Below are 18863 nucleotides of genomic sequence, written 5' to 3' on the forward strand. Positions count from 1 at the left end.
AAATCTCAAACATAACCCTTACAGTGTACACACATGAGGCCAGAGATGCACTTGAAAAACTGATGAACAGAAGTCCTGGCTCTCGTCACGTCCTGATTTCAATCATAAAAGTGGGAAATGCATTGAGGATTGCAATTGCCTACCTGGGGGGTCTCGAGTTTTCGTTAGCAGTAAGAACTCCATAAATGAGACCCACCTGGTGAACACGCGGTGGGCCCAGGAATTCAGCAGTGGTCACTGAGCGTAATTCAAAGAGCATGCAAGTTAATCCCCCTGTTTAAAGTGCTCACTTCCTCTGGTTTCCAAGGGTTAAATTTTTTCTTTTCCACCCTGCATTTAGCCTCTCCCTGTAAGGGCTGACCCAGTGCACTGCTATAAACAAACAAAACCACCCAAGGGTCCGATTCCAAAGGAAGACCCCTGACAAAAAGAGGTATCACTTAGAGAGGCCGTACAGTGGCTGTGGCTGGGGGGAGGCGGGACCAACAGGGCTGTGCCTAATGTATTTGGTAAAGAATTTTGTTTATTTCTCCTAGGTGAGTACTTCCCCCATGAGTTCCCTACAGAAGCAGTCATAGTGAAACTAAGACGCGTTTATAGGATGTCTTTTATCATCAAACTGCTTAGAACAGGTCAATGAAGTGTCCCAGCGTTGCTGTGGGAGCAGTTCATCCAAGGTTTTTACAAATGGAGAAAACAGACACAGGGAAAGACCACAGAATGACCAAAAGACAAAGGGGGAAAAGCATGTAACGCTCAATACGATGCTACTTATGGAGTAAAATGCATACAGCACTGCTCGCGTATCCTATCCAAAGCAACGGTGTCTTTTAAGAGGACAGTTTGCAAATGGCGAGTGTGAGATCATTTGCAATCAAATCGTTTCTAATATTAAATGACTACTCTGATCTATTTCCATCAATTTGAGGCCCATTTCCATAGAAATGAGTGGAAAAACTAGGCCAAACCCAGCAGCACAATTTCTCAGAGGAAAGGCAGCTGTGGTTCTGGCCACTCATGGAAGGCACTGGTTTTGTAACCACTGTAGTCAAGGGCTCTAACTGAAAGGGGAAGAAGAAAGTTTATACTCAGAGAAAGGGCAAAGAAAGCATCTGAGGACTTCCTTGGCTGTTCCAGACAAAGCCCTGGAGGAAAGATGGTCCCACATGCACTCTGCTTTTCACGCATCCCACAGGAAAGCCAAGTCACTGTGTGCCGGTCAGGTGCCTCCCCAGGCCCGCCTTGGAGAAGGAAATGTCCTCTTCAGCTGCACCAGGCCAGTGATCAGAGGGGCATTAGGGCACCAGGCCCGGCTCTCACAGAAAATGAACCTGGAGACACGGAGGGACGTGGCCCCGCATGAGGAAAAGTCGAGGCAGACGTTGCATACGGTAACACGAAGCATTCAGAGAAGCAAAACGCAGGGAAAACAAAACAAACTCATCTACTTTCAAAGTAAAACCATGTTTACATCATGCCTCTGTTTAAAAAGGCCTCTCTGATGGGTTATAAAAATGTAAGTGGGTTTAGGGAACAAGCACCGCTTTGCCTCTTCAGTACTTTCACGGGAAGGACAGGGCCTCCGTTCGGCTGGCATGTGAAAGCTCAGAGCTGTGACCCCTTGGCCACGGCGGCCAAGCGATGGTCACCGGGGACGCCTCTCAAAGAGCAAGGCGTCGGCTGCTGGAGCAAGTCTGCGTGAGGCTCTCAACCAAGTGGCCCGAGCACAGGAAGTGACCCTAGCTTTGCATGATTCATTTAACCCCTTCACCCGGGAATTCTTTTGCAGAAAAAGAAAAACATGACACTTCTGTGGTTAAAGATTTCCTTAAAGGGGGAAAAGACATGGAAACCTTTGTGCTCTGTGAAATGAGGGAACAAAAGGACTGCTTCCATCAAGTTTATATCTGTAAGAAAATCAACTAGGTACCGCCCACTTGTTAGAGAAAAAAAAATCCAACTTGGTTAAAAAAAAAAAAAAAGCCATGACTATCTTGTTCATTTCCTATTGATCACTTAGGAAGGTCAGGAAACAGGACTGTAAGCCCTCTAAAATATACATTTTTTTCCTTTTCTTCTCACTGTATAAAACACATACACATTCGTAGTATCCTAAAGTCACTGGAAAAATACAGTGGTTGCTCACAAATAGTGGAAAAGACCAGTAAGATGCAAAGAAATGAGCATTTTGCGGAGACAGAGTTTGATGGGCTTTAAGGTGAATCGTTTTATTTAAAACAGGGATCCAGAGGTGGTGAACTACTGGGGTCGGTGTTGCAGAGCATGGCACGGAGGAAGGTAATACTCACCAGCACCTCACATGGGACTAAAGGACAGTGGCAGCCACACACCGTGGAAGGAGGACAGACGATATGGAGAAGGCACCTGGCTGGGGGCGGGGCCGCGGAGCGCTGCCTCTCTGCGGGCTCACGCCTGCGCGCTGTGGAGAGGTCTGGACAAGGGACACCCAACAGGGAACAAAGCGGTTCCCCTCTGAAGCCCGGGATCCTGTGTAGGTAGCTAACCTTTCCTCTGCCTGGTCTCTTAAGGTCCTAAAAGGGGGAGGAGGTGGCTAGACAGTAACACAAATGCCCCCTCCTTTCTCTTTCTCTAGAATAGAGGGGAGCCCTCCCCCAATTCAATGTCAGCAGTGGCTTCTGAAGGCTTTTAAGTGTCCTCACTTACGAACAAGGAACAACAAAATAAAAGACAGAGAAGTGGCCTGGACTTAAACTCATCAGTCAGAGAGGCAGATTCCGAAAAATAAAACCTGGTGACCGGTCCATGAACTGTACAGTTGATGCCCTGTCTGAAGATGTTTACACTGCGTCTACAACACACGTGAGCACAAAGCTGCTCTTGGCAACTGTGAGTAAATAGCTACCCTCTCCTCCAAACACAACACACCGCTACCAGTGACCGCGTGCCAAGTGCAGAAATTAGAAGAGATCCCCAAGTGGACAAGGACCCCAGGCAATGGTCCACCCGGTGTGGCCGGGTCTGTGGGAAACAAGGCTTTTGCTCTCAAATAATGACCCCCCCCAGCCCCCGCTCCTTCCCACTAGCGCTGAGCATTTCATCCTCCTCACAGGGAGGTCCAGCCGGTTCCACCCCCTCCCAGTTCTAGGCACTCCCCGGAACATCTTTGATTAACCAGGGTCTTTCATTTCTTTCCAACCCCGTTGGTGACTTTTGACTTGGAATGTCGATTCCGTCTTCTGGAAGAATGGCTCTCGTTGTTGCCTGGGTGCTTGGGCGGGCCGTCTTCAGAACCTGGCCAAAGGAATCAGGACACGGCATCACTGCGGGCTGCGGGGATTCCGGGCTCACGCCTCTGAGGCCTCTGACTGGTGGCTCCCCGGCCCAGGCCGCCGAGCGGCTGCCCAGAGTGCGGGCTCCTCCACCGGTCCTTGCACTCCATCTAGTGGCCTCTTTAATAAATCAAGGCACAGAAATCCCTGCACTGAGCTAGCAAGGGACCACCCCCCAGAGTCGGGGGGTCCTGAAGGATCTGAACACTCACACTGCAGGGTGGATGGTGGTCATGGTGATGGGGACCAGAAGTGAGAGTACGGATGACACCCAAGCACGAAGGAGGGACAATTAAAGCATGAACCGCATGATTGTCAAGTCTAACTGTGCAGCCAAAGGATGCATTACCTGGGTCTCCATACCTGGACCTCCTGCACTCCGGCATTTCTAAATCCTTAAATTGGAAAGATTCTTGCCTTGACAAAATCAAAGACAGTACAAGCACTCTGCTGCTTGACCTGGAGGTCCCTTGACAAATCAGGCCCCTGGCGCTTAGGACAGACAGCCCCTGAGCCATGTGCTCACGGTGCCACACGCCCCCAAGGTGCTCAGTCTCCAGGGGCAGTATCGTCCATTACACTATCATTTGTTCTGGAGCTCAGAGAAAGACTCTACACTGGCTGAGAGCTGGGCAATCAGCAGGCAGCAGCCAGGTAGAGGGTGGATCTGGAAGTGGAGTGGGGTGGGGTGGGGGGAGTGGGCATTCGGGGTAGGGGTGTGTCAGAACTTCAGCACTTCCTGGCATCAGGTTGGCTCTGCCCTCAGGCTGAGCACGTGGACAACCCCTGGCCAAGCCAAAAGGTTCTCTGCTCCAGGGCTCAGATTTTTTTTTTTTAACTGTGTACCTTTCATTTAAATATATCTCTACCATTACTTATTTGAGTCTTTTCAATGGAGAACCCAGAAGTGCCATGGATGGATCTAATACAGGGGGTGGTTCTGAATAAGGGAGCCCTGGGGAACCCCTCTGCCCACGTCCATCAGCATCTCACAGACGTCGCTGATTCAGGAGAAACCGTCTCAGAAAGGGCGACCAGTACTCTGGAGCATTTTCCCAGGGAGCGCTGGGATGCACTTGACCCCAGACGAACTCAGGAGCCCAAATGCCTCAGAAGAACTTTCCACCCCCGCGCCCCCGTTCCTCTGAGCAATTCTCTGGGTTAAAATTCATCTCTGGCATTCACGACTCTCTCCCTTTGGTCAAGCCCCACAGCCAGCTCATCACTGTGAGGAATTACTGTCCAGTGGAGCCTCCTCAGGGTCACTATTCCACACGCCTAGTTTTTAAAATAACCAGGTGGCCCCAAGTCTTTCCAAAACACTCCTCGGAGAGGGACCAGTGGGAGATCCCTGACTGCATTCCTGAAACCTGTCTTGTTCTGGTCTGTCTCTTGAATAAATGCAGTTCAATTGACCCACCTCTTTTGAAAGGCTTTTCCCCCTGGCACACAAATCTCCCTGACCCTCTGCACTGATGATGAAAGCCAAGACCAAGAACACCCCCAGAAGAATGCCTGAGACGGGGGGGGGGGGGGGGGTCTCGTCACATCTTCCTGTCTCAGAAAAGGCAGAACCACACAGTGCCTCTTATGCAGTGAGTTTTGGGGATGGGGGGCAGAGTCTGCACGCACCTTGCATGTTTCTTAATTAATAACAGGAGACATGCGATGAGGAGGTTTGAGACCCTCTGGGGCGCACGTTCATCTACATTCAGAGGATAAATGCCGATCTTACATCGCTTTACTGGGTCTTGGGAGGAAGGGGCCCCAGGAGAGTGATAACAAGGAGGGAGAGGTACCTTTTGTGCCTTTTCTGTGAGGCCAGGAGATGTCTGGACTGTAGGTGCTATCTTCACACTCTGAGTAGGTCTAGAGAGAGAGAGGCAGGCTTGGTGATGGAAGTTTGAGTGCTCCCGGGAGGAGGGTGCCGGCAAGCAAGCCAGGGTGCGCTATCCCTCCCTGCCTGTCCGGGCTGGGGGGTCCCCACTGGCAGGCACAGAACCTCCCTGTGCTTGTGCTCAGCTAGGAAGTCAAGGCTATCTCTTGGGTGACGCAGAGTAAGTCTCCTAGAGAGCACCTTTAGCTCCTTGGACTAAAGATGTGAATAAAGGATAATCGCTGCTATTTTTGCTTAAAAAAAACTACTGCTGATGAAACTGCTATGGCATGTAAGCTCGCTCACATCTACCATGAGGGGGGCGGGGCAGGAGTTTCGGGGTGGGACCCCCAGGCTGGGACTCGGGAAGAGGTGAAAGGCCTGGAATAAGACCCAGCTTTCCAAAAACTGGTCCAGGGATTGTCCTGGAATTTTTTTCTTTTTTTTTTTTTAACATAAATAAATAGTTCAGTTTAAAATCTAATGTTGGAAGCGATAGGGAACGAACTCTGAACTGGCTGCGTTCGGACTGCAGGGAGCCTGGCGCCCGGCTCTCCACGTGCCGTCCTGGCCGCAGCCCCGCAGGCGCGCGCCCTGGGCTGCAGCGCCGAGCAGGACGGCTTAGTCTCAATACAGGCCCGTCTCTGCCTTCCTGCTGTACCTTTTCCCGGTGACCGTAGTGCTCTGCGTACCAAACCATGCCGTACAGACACAGGAAGGTGGTGAAGGCCTAGAAGACAAAAACAGCACAAAACCGTTACATAAGTGAGGCTGCGCAAAACAGTTCCGCTTCCCAGAACCTGGGGGATTCCATGGGAATTCCGGCGCGACGGCTCGTCGTGTGTCCGCCTTCTCTCTCAGGACACTGGTCACAGGATGGCTGGAAGCATCCCTGAAGCTCTAACAAGAAGGGTTATGACGAGACCAGAGTTGCCGCCATGACTCTGCTGTCGGGATGAAGATCATCTCTCGACGTGGGATCAGGTGGGACGTGGTTTCTCAACGGCCCTGCAGGTCCTGCTGAAGAGGACACGATGGACCCTACACTGCGTTTCTGATTTTCATCGCCCACACTGTGCACCCTGCTTCCATCACCGGAGAGAGTCAGAGGACTTAGAGGGGAGGAGGACTTCTGAATGAAGAGGAAGTTGCAGGCAGCCCGGGGTCACATGGTGTGGAGGGCTCTGAGGACAGACACCCACAGAAGGACACCGCTGCCCTGGGCCTGGCACTGCTGTTTAGTCTCAGAGGTCCTACTCTGACCCCAGGTCTGGCTGCCTTTGTTTTTCTCAGTTAAGTAGACAGGGAAAGAAAAACAAATGTCTTGTGAGCCCCTGTGTGAAAAGAGGAGGGTGTGGCCCATGGGTACCCCGGGGCCGGGATAACCCCCACCTCGCTCAGTGTCCCCACTGGCCCCGGTCATGCCCTAAATTTTCCTCTGAGTTAAGGAAAGAACAGTATCTAAGAATCCAAAGCTTAAAAATGTATCAAAAGCCTGAAAATCAGGGAACAGTTCCTGGCAGCCTGGACAGGGCAGTGAAGGAGCCAGGAGCTTTATCAGAGGAACTGGGGCCAGGCCCTCCAGCCAGGCCTCCCGGTCCCCTCGCGACTGTAAGTGAATCACCAAAACAAAACCAAACAAAACAACTGCCCGTCCTGCTGTTATGTTTCTTCAGAATTCCTTGCTTTAGCAAGGACACTGACAGCAAATCCTCAAGGTCTAACCGCCATCTCTTCCACTTCATTTCCTGCTAGGGACCCATCACCTTGACCCAACCGTGGGAATAGTTGTGAAATCATGGTGGAATCTTCTCTTCTGGCATACTTTTAATCCATTCTAAGAATCATAACTTAAGATCTAGAGGCATTGCCTCAAAGATTAATTTCAACTCCCCTCGTTTCACAGTAGCGCAGTGAAGGCTCAGAGAGGTCAACGGTCTTCCCAAAGACACACAGCTACTATGTGGCAAGACTGAAGCCAGAACACAGGTCTCTTTATAGTCCCTGGATCGAATTTCAGGGATGGCTATCGAGACAAATACTGATTTTATGTCTACAAATCTTATATACATCTGTCCATTTATCTGTCCACGCATCCACTCCTGGAGAAAGAAAAGCATCACGGGGAAGAGCCAACCCCAGCAGCATCCCTCCGCACAGCCCACAGTCTGGACTGTGGAGCCAAGACTGCGGGGGAGGCAGGGCTGTGCACTCGCATCGCCGCAGCTTGTAGTCTAGCCCTGGCCCAGTTCCTTCACGTCAGTGACACTGACCGAGGGTCTGCCGGGCGCACAGAGTCATCTTCAGTGTCAGAAAAGGAAGGAGTCTGAGTGCTCCAGCTGGCCATTCTCCTTCCACATGAACGAAGTGGGAACAGCGGCATGGTGGAGAGACAACATGGAACAGAAGAAGACTCACTAGCTCGTTTTATATTAAATCCGTGTGCAAACTGGCATACACTAGGAATTCAAAGAAAAAGCTCACATCCCCCGGTGAAAAAAATTAGGCAATGAATGAATACATTAAAATTATAAAACGAAAACCACGTTTAATCTTTAACATACTCCAGTACTTGTTCAGATTCTTAATAAACACCACCATTAAAGGTGCCATTTTCCCGGCGTGGCCAGAGTGGGAAGACTAGAGGACCTGCAGTGTGTAAGCCTATGTATGTGTTGGCTCCTTAACAAAGAAGAGAAGAGGTCGGCCTAGGATTCACACAGGGAGGGGGAGACAGGGAGGGCAGGGCCACCTCCGCGGACCAGTCAGTGGCTCTGCGGTGAGGGTAGGGAGGCAGGTTGGCCAGAGACCTGTCACTCCGCTGGACCAAGGGAGCCCTGAGGGCTGAGGCGACTGTCATTTCCCATCTTAGCCACCAGAGGGCAGGAGCGCGGGGGTCATCCTCTCCCTTCCCAGGGAGGGTAGGCAAACACTGGCAGGTGCGGAGCAACAGGCTTATGTATGTATCATCATGATCGCCATGCAAAGGGCCTGCTGAGGTTGCCGACTTTACCACTTCACCTGGGTACAAGAGGCCCATTTTGCACTTGTCCCGGGGGCAAAAGCTTGTCATTTATGGGTTTGCAATCACACCGGTGGAAATCTAGGGCCGTACCCACTTCAAATGTCAAGGCCTAGATTTAAAAGAGCAATTGTGCAGATTCTGTTTAAAGGACGGGAAGGAAAAAGAAATAGAGAAACGTGTGGGCTATGAGCCAAGGCAAGCGCACAAGCCCGAGTGTGGCTTCCAGGTCATGGTAACGAGCATCACGTTCACCAAGACCCGTCAGACAGCTGCTGCTGGAGCAGCCTGTTACCCAGCGTGCTTCTGGGAGCTCTGCTTCCAAATTCGTCTCAAATTCCGAGGACGCTGTCTTCCTAAGCAGGGAGAGTAACTCAGGGCTCTGCTTCTCTCAGTGTGGTGTAACTTACACTCTCTTCCTGAATAAGATTCACCTCACTTCTAAGTTTGAGACCAGTCTCGACCTTTAATAAAGTCCATGAATATAAAAATGTGCCAGGACCTTGCTTCCACTGTTCCTGGTAAATGTGCAAGGCAGTGGGGACTCCTAATCACCCCAGCTAACGGCCTCTCTTTCAGGACCTGCCCTGGAGAAACGGTGTCTAGACAGCAGCAGAAGTGGTGGGCAGGGATGGAGGGGGGTTCCCTGGGGGGAGGAATAGAGTCTGATAACCCCCCGACGTGAAGAGTGACGGAGGAGAGGGAGCAGTGGCCTCGGTCTTAGACTGGGGCACCCGAGAGGCGGGGGAGCCGGTCACCATGGTCCCCGTGACCCTGCTCAACTGGGGCACCCGAGAGGCGGGGGAGCCGCTCACCACGGTCCCCGTGACTCTGCTCCACACTGCCTCTGGGAGCTTCACCCCTGGCTGGCCTGGTGCTCTCCCCAGAGTTCCTCCGTGCACACGCATCTTTTACGGTATTTGCACATCAGTAGTTTGCACGTGTCATTCTCACGTGCACTTGGAGCTCCTTGGAGGTGGACCAAGAAACCTTTAGCCAGACTATCTGGCTTCAGCCCTGGCTCTGCCACTTACTACCTGTGTGACCTTGGGCAAGTCAGTGAACCTTTCTGTGCCTTGATTTCTTTATCTATAAAAAGAGGTCAGAAAGTATCTCCCCTTGAGGCGTAAAGATCAAATATGCGACTCATGTAAAGCACTCAGAACAGTGTCTGGCACATAGTAGGCATTAATAAATCTTATCATCATCATCTACCTGTGGTTCCAGCCTCAGGTGCGGCTTTGACCAGCACCCAGCACCATGACGGACTTACAAGGGACTGTGAAGGAGACACTGATGGGAGAAGAAACGGGTTAGGTCCTCAATAAAGTTACAGTCACACAGACACAAAGGCAGAGCAAAACGGCCTAATCAGGAAAACAGTGAGGAAAGTCTCTAAAACTCAGAGAAAGACTGGAGGGTCCCCACCAGCTGGGCGACCAGAGATGGGTCCTTGGACACGGCCTTTGGGAGCACTTTCTGGCCGCTGACGCCCAAGGGGGGAGGCCCGCAATGGGCCGTCGGGAGAAGGGCCATCTGCCCATGTCCCAGGAGCCCTGCCCGCCTCAACCTCTCCGTGGTCCCCGTGGTCCCGGTGGAGCCAGGCGAGGGCCGCACCCAGTCCTGCCCGCTATTCACTACTGGTACCGCTACAATTCACAGACCTGGGGTGCACACGCCAGAGAGAAATGCTTAGGTCCCCTGCACATCTGACTCACTCCCCTAACCAGCCCCTGTATCTCGTCTGTGACAGAAAAAAATTCATTGTGGAGTTTCAGCACAAAGGAGGTCATTATTCCATCTTACTGTTCAAGACAGGACAGAACAGGCTCAAGGCGCCCTGATAGGCAGGATTTCTAACAAGTAACCCTAAAAACAGACACCACGAAAGGCAGTAAGAAACGCTTTAGAAATACAAAGTTTAGTCTTGCCAAAAGGAAAAAAAAAATTAGACCTGAATCTGATTTAGCCTCTAGATCCAGCTACTGATTTACAGAAAATACTGAGGACAGAGACACCTGTTAAATTACAGTAAGGCTGGAATCAGAAAAACTCAGACTGGGGCAAAATCTGCAGGACAAAAGAGCTTATTTCTTCAACAAATAAACTGCAAAGGAGAGAGAACTAGAGACAAAGGGAAAACTCTATATTAAAAGAGACGGAAAGGCGCACCAACCAAGTGAATGAGCGGATGCTGATTCAAGTAAATTGTTGAAAAATATAAAATTTAAGGAAACATTAGCAATGTGAACACTGAATAGCTATTTGACAGTATTAAAGAATTATTCATTCTTTTTCTGATGTGATAAAGGTCCAGTGATTGCATTAAACAAAAAAGTATTCTTAGCTTCTTTTAGAGATGGATCCTGAAATAGTACAGATGGCTCTGTTTCCAAGTAATCTGGGGTGGGGAGAGTGAGCACGGAATAAAAGGAGACAAGACTGGCCAGGAGTTGATCATTATTGGAACTGGATGATGGGTACAGGCGGGGCCAGCTACTCTGTCTTCTTTTCCATGATTATTATTTAAAAAAAAAAAAAAAAAAAGCCCAAGTTAGTTTTTAGGACAAGTAAGTAAAAGTGAAGAATCTTAAGTGTAAAGTAAGACTTTCTCCAAAATAACAAAACAATTAAATGAAAAAGGACGACAGAAGAATGTTGAGCCAGGTAAGCTCTTACTTCATTTGAAAGATGAAGGAGAAGCCCCAGGACTACAGGGCTGGAGGCCCCTGGGGCTCTTCCTTTCAGGAGGAAGCTCACTCCACCCAGGCTCGGCTGATGAAGTTGGCCTTCAGGGAAGAAACCGATGATCTGATTACCTTCAAAAACATGTCACGTGGCCTAAAACCCACCATCCGTCACTTTGTACATAAAGCCTTTTCCAGTAATGCAGGGCACTGTAACTGTCCTTGTCCCCTCACGGCAGGCCTGGAATGTTTAGCACGTGTAGGTGAAACAAACGAGGGTATGACACACCTACCGGGGGCGTCTGACTGGAACCGGCAAAGGTGGCCGCGTTTGGGTGCCATATGCTCCTGCATTTATTCTTGAAGTTCAGCCTAGGGGCCAATCTTGGGTTATTACAAGTCGAAAGTCCTGTCTATGAATTTCTACTTGGTGCACAAGAGGGTTTTGTTTCATTCTGTTTTAGGAGACACCATGGGGAGTTTAGCTAACACTTTTGGGTAAAAAAGTAATGACTTACCACACAAAGAAGCCACAGCACAACATAGAGTATTTGGGTCTTAGAGAAGAGATCTTGTCCAAATTTTATGCAAACGATAGCTTCCAGGAAACCGATGACCCTATTAGACAGAACAAGAGGTTAAATACCAATCCATCTTCTCAGAGCACAATGCGTCACCAGAGAGATGCAGGACTCCACCAAAAGGCTCAACTGATCATAAGATTTCTGCCCCCAACACAGCAGGTCCCCCCACCAAATGACACTGTTCCAGCCCACTGTGCTTTCTTAATAAATAATATATACAGTATATATGTAACTACATATTTAGATTTAATACAAAGTTTATGTTACTGTTACTCCTCTCTTCTTTTTTCAGAGTGTTTTTTTAGAGCAGTTTTAGGTTCATAGCAAACTTGAGGGGAGGGTCCAGAGTCCCTATACCCTGTGCCCCGACACATGCACAGCCACCCCCATTATCAACGTCTCCCCCCAGAGGGGCACATCTGTCACGAGTGATGAACCTGCACTGACACATCCCAGTCACCCAAAGTCCACAGTTCACATCCGAGCTCACTCTTGGTGTCGCACACTGTGTGGGTTTGGACAAAGGTACAATGACATGTATCCACCACTACAGGATCATACAGAGTAGTTTCACTGCCCTAAAAGCCCTCAGCGCCCTGCCTATTCATCCCCCTAACCCGCTCCAGAAATAATGAAATGTTTTTTACGTCTTCCTTCCTCATAGACCAAAATCTCAACTTGTACGTGTTCACAGCTGGAGGCACCTGGCATCATCTAACTCAGAGCCCGTCCCAGCGCTGGGCAGTCACCCCCCCTGTCGGAGCCCTCGCAGGGACAGGGAGCCTACTATCTCTGTGGCAGCTCCTTCCGCCGCTCAGTCCCTTTAGCTGTCAGGAAGCTGTTCCTTGTCTCAGGCTGGTCTCTGCCTCCTTCTCCCCGTGCGTCCTAACTCTGCCCTCCGCAGTTATGTGTGAATCTTCCAAGTGAGTCTTTCAAAAACTCAAAGTGGCAACCGCATTCCCTCCCGGCCATCCAGAAATTTCCAGATTTAATATGCCCTGGTTCTGATGACAATATAAACCCTTTATCCTCTCTTCATCTATAAGCAATTTTGCTAAATACAAAAATGTTAAAAAAAATTCGTGTTTTTACTCTTCAATTAAAACATCAAAGAAAAAAGCCTATCTTGTATTCTACATCTTCATTTATAAATATTAAAATCAGACCTTTATTAAGGATCAGAGCTTAAAGATAAGAACAAGTGAGGTAATCGAGACACAGCTGGTCATGGGATCCCAAGGCTGCCTAAGAATAGCCAGCTTCAGATGACGCCACTTCAGGTGTTCCTTCCCCGAGATGGAATCTGGACAATCAGGGACTGGTCTTGTTGTACAGATAATCTCTACAAAGGCAGGAAGGGGCCCAGAAGGCCCTGGGTTCCCTCCCCACTGGCAGACGTAGAAGTCACCGCCACAGTCAAATGGATGGATGGCTTTAAACAAGGGAATGTCTGGAGTCAGAACCACTTAGGCAAAGCAGAAAGTCTCCTGAATGTGTCTCTGTTCCCCCAGTCCTGACTGGGCAAGGTTTAGAAGTGGTTGCCTGGATCTTCCTCCCGCCCCTGCCCCAACAAGGTCCCTCGCACTTTAAGGTACTCAAGAGGCCCCTTAACACTGAAGTCTAGCCGGCGAGCTGCCACTAGGGGGCAGCCACACAGCGAGGGGAGGGTGCCAGCCCCAGGACACAGGAAAGATATGAAACCTCTGGCTGGCACTTTTTGAAGGACTACAACAGAAACGGTCAAGCCCAGGAAATAAGTGCCTGTCTGCCCGTAACCAGACAGAACACCCGGAGTTCACTATGGGAGGTTTCTGGATATTCAACTGATGGAGGCACCCTAGAGCTGTGTTTCTCAAACTTCTGTGGGCTGAGACCCACGGCAGGAAACACATTCCTCACTGTGACCCAGGACAAGCGCGCACACACACACACACACACGACTGAGACAAAGGTTGCACAAAACAACTGTCCTCTCGCTCTGACATTTTTCTACTCTATTTCATTTTCAGAAAATGCTGGTCAGGACCTACTCAACTCACTTCACTAAAGTTTGTCCTAAAGACCAGAGCTTTTCAGTCAGGAACTTTAGATATGATTTGATCCCACGTGCTGAGGAACCTTGGCTAAGCTGTTGTCCAGGCACGTGGCTGTCTCAGTGAGAAGGTGACCTGAGTAGAGACTGGGTGGGGATAGGGGTCAGGGGTGAAGGGAAGGGGCAGAGTGAGGATAAAGAGCAACAAGGGTCTTGCGGGCCAGCCCAGAGCTTGGCTTTTAGCCTGGGGGACATGGGAGCGCCCAGAGGGTTTGGAGCAGAAGGTCTAACATGATTCGTTTTACATCTTAAATGATCATTCTGGTGGGTGAACTGAGAACTGCTGTAGGAAACCAGAGAGAGGCAGGGAGCTTCTGATGCAGGGCGAGGACCAGGGGAGGAGCTGTGAGAAGCAGTGGGAACATGGATGCACAAAACCCAACAATCACCCGGACACTTGATCACCAGCCACGGCCCCTCACCATTATCCCTGTCCCTTAGAGGAAGTCCTAATGAATAACATTCTTCCGGAGGGTCCACACTGCTCCTGTACAAGGCTCAACTGGCTGCTGGTTTAGGGCTGAGGCCAGAGGCTTGGGCACCATGGGAGCCCATACAGAGTGGGTTCAGGGACACAGCACCCACCTCCTCACCCCAGGGGCTTCCCTCGCACCCCTCTGACCTTAACTTTATGCAAATGTCAGTCTTTCAGATCTTGACCAGACAGAACAAGGCGGTCAAACTGTGGTTGGAGGGAATTTAGTGGGCGTTCCTACTCCCTTCAGTGCATCAGGGCATCCTTATCTTGAAGAAGCAAGTTCAGAAGACAAACATTTGGGCTGCCTGAGGTGCTTCTGCCTGGCTGATCTACTGACTCACTCTTTGCTTGCCTCTCAGAAATAAAGATGCCCTTAATGTAGAGCCCTGCGCAGGGAGCTCCTCGGTGAGCGGGGCAAGAATGTGAGCAGGGTTGCGACTGACACCGGGGGCACGGGAACTCCAGGCTTGGTGTGTGTGCGCTGGGTGTGCAAGCCAACCTCGAGAGGCAGACAAAGTTTTCAGTTTGCCAGCACCACCTGCTCTTGGATTCTGAGGACGCCACACCCTGCGTGTGTCCCACAAACGCTGCCCCGCAGCTGAACACACCCTCTCCCGGGACAGCTCGGGCCGTGGGTCAGCCGCTCTCCAGCCAGCCAGGAGCTGAGCTGACCCTCGCACAGTGGAAGTGAGGTGTGTACACGTGTGACACGAGCATCACACAACCCCACAGGGTGCCAGGAACGGCTCCAGAAGTTCAAGAGTGAGGTTCCAGGTCTGGTTAGGACGAGCAAAGACACCTTTCCGGTGGCTTCTTGGGGACAGAGAAGAGACTGGAGGCCGGGCCCCCCGTTTCAGCGTCACCCCGTGGAGGCAGCTCCTGCCCCGGTCCACGCGCCGGGCGGGTCCGCCCTGTGTGCCTTATGCAGCGGGACCTGCTATTTTGAGGGCACGGCCCACTAGTTCTCAAGGTTCACCAGCCTTGATGCCATCATTCGGGAGCCCTCAGTTCTCGGTAAAGCGCCCTCGGCCACATGACCTCTGCGCTGAGGGTCCGGCTCAGCTGATTTCACCACTTTTCTGCAGCTGCGTCTGCTCCCTGTCTCCAGCCTAGCTCCTCTGGGCCATTTCTCCCACCACAGGGACTGTATTTTCTGGCCACTCAATTAGAAAAAGAACTTGGCTGTAACATCACCTCTCTCTCCGATCTCCATCTCCTTTTCGTCAACAGGTGAGCAGACACAGTTCTGTGGAAGATACATCTACCCGCAGTAGAATAAGACCCTGGCACAGACTTGTAAATGTGAAGAGAAAATGCATGTGCAAAGAAGTACACAGCAGAAGAAGAGCTCAAATGCAGAAAGGTCCCCCTTCCTTGGGCAAGACAGTAAGGAAGCTCACCGCCCCCTTCCCGTGACGCAACGACCACGCCTTCACGCGCCCTGTGGTCCGGGCCTCAGAACCTGGGAGACGCGTACGCTGTCGCTCCCGCCAGACCACTGATGTTAGAGATCAGAGCCATCCTATCGCCCTTTGAGCTACTTCATGTAGAAAAATTAGTTTACATCATAGGATCTATGAGAAACAATGACAGTGGCCCTTCGTCTTCTGGGGAAGAGGGTGGTGGGAAAGTTGCCTAAATCTAACTTGAGTAACCCCCTCAAATCCAGAATGAGAGCTGGGGACACACACACACACACACACACACACACACACAGGAAATCATTTGGAGGGAAAGACAACGCAGTGTTAGCAGCAATTATTGCTCAACAGCTGATGTCTTTGGGTGATTTGCAGTTTCTTCTTTTCTTAATTATCAATATGCGGGCATGTTACTTTTTAACTAGAAAAGAGGGGTTACTCTATTTAAAAATCGGCTGGGGTTTTCATCAGATTCTCTTTCTGCTGTCACTCTCAGTTCAGAGCCTAGGTTAAGTGGTCCTGAATCTATGATGCCTGAGAGACTAGACTTCACGTAAAGACGTGCTGGATGTCTCCGGAACTTCGGGTGCTAAATGGCATGGTGAATTGTTGACGGTGTTTTAAGCAGAACAGCCACTTACCTGAGACACTGAGGAGGGCCTGACATTTACTGTTGGGGGGTTAAACCAGATAGCCTATGCTTTCTCTCAAATCATTTAAATAATAGTAAATTCAGATACAGCATTTGCAACTGCAGTGAGATAATAAACTGTGACCATGTGGCCATGTGTTAGTTCTCTTTGGGACAATAAAACTAGACTTTGGTATACAGCAAGCAGCTGTTTTCTGGGGTCTTTTTGGTGTGAAAGTAACATGAAGTGTGGTTAAGTCCATCAGGAGATGTTGTCCCTAACTCACCACTGATTTGATGGGGAATTTGAACAATACATTTTCTGTTTAGTTTACTTTGTGAAACAAGGTCTCCAAGTTCCATGTGGGAAAATATCTTTTGGTTTCCTAATATTGTTTTTAAAAGCAGTTTCTACAACTTCTTTCTATAATTTGCCAATTAACTACTCTAAACTTAAAGCAGAAAAGGAATGTGAAAAATGAGAGACATACAAAAACAACATCAAGCCTTCACAGGGAGATTACACTGAATGTAACAAAGGGTCAAGAAATAACCAAAGCAATGTAGGGGCTAAATTAGTTTAGAACGTCCACAGTAACAGACTACTCACCCGAACACCCAGCACTGTGTTCCCACGCGTTTGCACTGTGTGTCGGTGAGGTAAGCGTAGTACTGTCTGAAAGAACAAAGGCGGAATTCACTGAGAGCTTCTGGAAGACCAGCAAGTCAGTGTAGAATTCAATCACAGACAGAGTGACTGTAAAAAAGGTCTGCCTTGTTCCACATACTCCAGCTGCCCGGTCTAGTTCTATTCAAGGCGGCAGGAAGTCAGTGCCTACGGAGACATTCCCATATGAGGCTAAGAACTCGGGTCAGGTTGGAGGGAGGGGAGCATGGTTTAAAGAGCCAGGTTATGGGCAAAGGTGGTCTTGATTCAGACACAGATGCCCACAGCCTTGAGCCAAAGCCACCTCAGGGGGGTACTTCAGTCTCTCTCCAGGGAGATGATTCCAGAAGGTCACCTGCACAGTCACTAACTCTCTCCTTGTGCTCTCTCCAGGACAAAGGCTGCTGACTGTAACCAGGCAAGAGATATTCACAGTTTTGGCTCAGAAACTGGAATGGGACTGTAGCTGCACCCATTACTGAGGCCAATGACTTTGAATGTTACTGACATGGTCAGAAAGGAGGTGATGACATGGGGTGGAAAGGCTTAGCAAAGCAGCCACCCAACAGAAACACAGTATGAGCCACAGATGCAATTTAAATTTTTCTAACCATGTTAAAAAAGTGAAAAGGAACAGATGAAATTCATTTTAATAATTTGTTATTTATATATATATATAGCCAATACATTGAAAACATTATAAAGAAGTATTTTATATTGTTTCTGCACTAAGTCTTCAGGGTCTGGTGTGTATTCTACGTATAGCACATTTCAGGGTGACTGGCCACACTCCCAACGCTCAGGAGCCACACATAGGGTGGCTGCCTGTAGGACAGTGCAGGCTTGGAGTCTCACACCTGTCCCCGAAACTCAACCTACCCCTGCAGGGCTGCATCTGAACCTAGAGCTTTTATTCTGGTGGGGGGATGTGTGGTCAGACTCCTCTGAGGGTTTGATGAGAGCCATGATATAGGCACATGAAACACGCACCCAAAATTTTGCATTAAGCTTTGGGGGTTCATAGACACCTAAAGTTCATCCATGAACTATCGTCTCTTTACCCCAAAGGCCCGAGTGAAGAATTCTAGCTGTAAAGAACTCAGGTTTTTCCTGTAACTTCGCATTTTCGTTACCTAATTTGCTTTCACCAGCTCAGCTACTTCACCTCTAATTGTGTCCATGCTCTTATGTCACACATTGTATCATTAAGTTAAAAGAATGCTCAAACAGCTTCTCAAAGCAGAGGCATGTGAGAGTCTAACCAAAAAGGAGGAAAACAGAGACGTGGTGTGTATGTGTCATCGATACCAAAGCCCACGGGCTGCCTCTCCTTTCAGGGCCTGGCGTCTGCCAACCAGCATGGCTGTGCTGGAACCTGTCAGAGAACTTTCATCTTTTTAAGAAGCTTGTCAAATCATCTCCTCACAGAGGAGCAGCCTCAAGAGGTATAAGAACACAGAAAGTGGCTAATTTCTAAACAAAAAGGATTGTGTAGAAACCCATAAGGTTTAGCATAAATTCTGAAGAGCTCTGAAAAAGTCCAAACGCTGGATTTTTAGTCTCTAGTTTTTGTTTTGAATATTTAACAATATTGAAATTTCATGATAAATCACCTGGGGTCTGCTGTCCAGTTTTATGAGAGATTTCCTTCCCTGTTTATTGACTTTGTTGATTGCTCCTAATTTTATGAGGGAACTGCTGCTAATAATCTTTCCTGAAAATAATTGTAAGCCTCAAATTAAATCAAATGTTAAATATGGTAGGGAGGCTCCAATCCAAGGGGAAAACGGCATTCACGAGATAACTACTCCAACAGACCACTGGTTCATAAAGTGCCGAAGAGCTGTGGTTTACCAGCTGTTATTATTTCCCTGTTTATATATATATACTCACACATACATATATTATATGTAATAAATGTTAACATATTTGTAATAGCGAATGAGGACAAGAGGAGGTTCTAGCTGGGGGTGAGGGGGCTTTGCCCAAGGAAAACGCCCACTTTCCCTGGCAAATGAGACCCTCTACGTGCACAGCTCGCAAGCACATTAGAAATAACAAATTAAGTTATCCTAGAGCTTCTGAAGAGTAAGT

At 49.3% G+C, this 18863-nt stretch overlaps 1 protein-coding gene across 3 annotated transcripts in view; it reads right to left on the reverse strand.

Moving 5' to 3' along the window:
* Window positions 1–2202: 2202 nt before the first annotated feature.
* PTDSS1 (phosphatidylserine synthase 1) overlaps window positions 2203–18863 on the reverse strand; it is a 59886-nt gene continuing 43225 nt past the window's right edge. For all 3 annotated transcript variants that reach the window (XM_010981916.3, XM_031439359.2, XM_031439360.2), the window contains 5 exons: window positions 16713–16778; window positions 11415–11514; window positions 5849–5917; window positions 5111–5180; window positions 2203–3273 (listed from right to left, as the gene is read on the reverse strand). In XM_010981916.3, coding sequence (XP_010980218.2) covers window positions 3164–3273; window positions 5111–5180; window positions 5849–5917; window positions 11415–11514; window positions 16713–16778 — 415 coding nt within the window. In that variant the 3' untranslated portion in view covers window positions 2203–3163. The remainder of the gene's footprint in view (window positions 3274–5110; window positions 5181–5848; window positions 5918–11414; window positions 11515–16712; window positions 16779–18863) is intronic.

This window comes from Camelus dromedarius, chromosome 20, assembly GCF_036321535.1.
Source record: "Camelus dromedarius isolate mCamDro1 chromosome 20, mCamDro1.pat, whole genome shotgun sequence".
NCBI classification, from domain to species: domain Eukaryota; kingdom Metazoa; phylum Chordata; class Mammalia; order Artiodactyla; family Camelidae; genus Camelus; species Camelus dromedarius.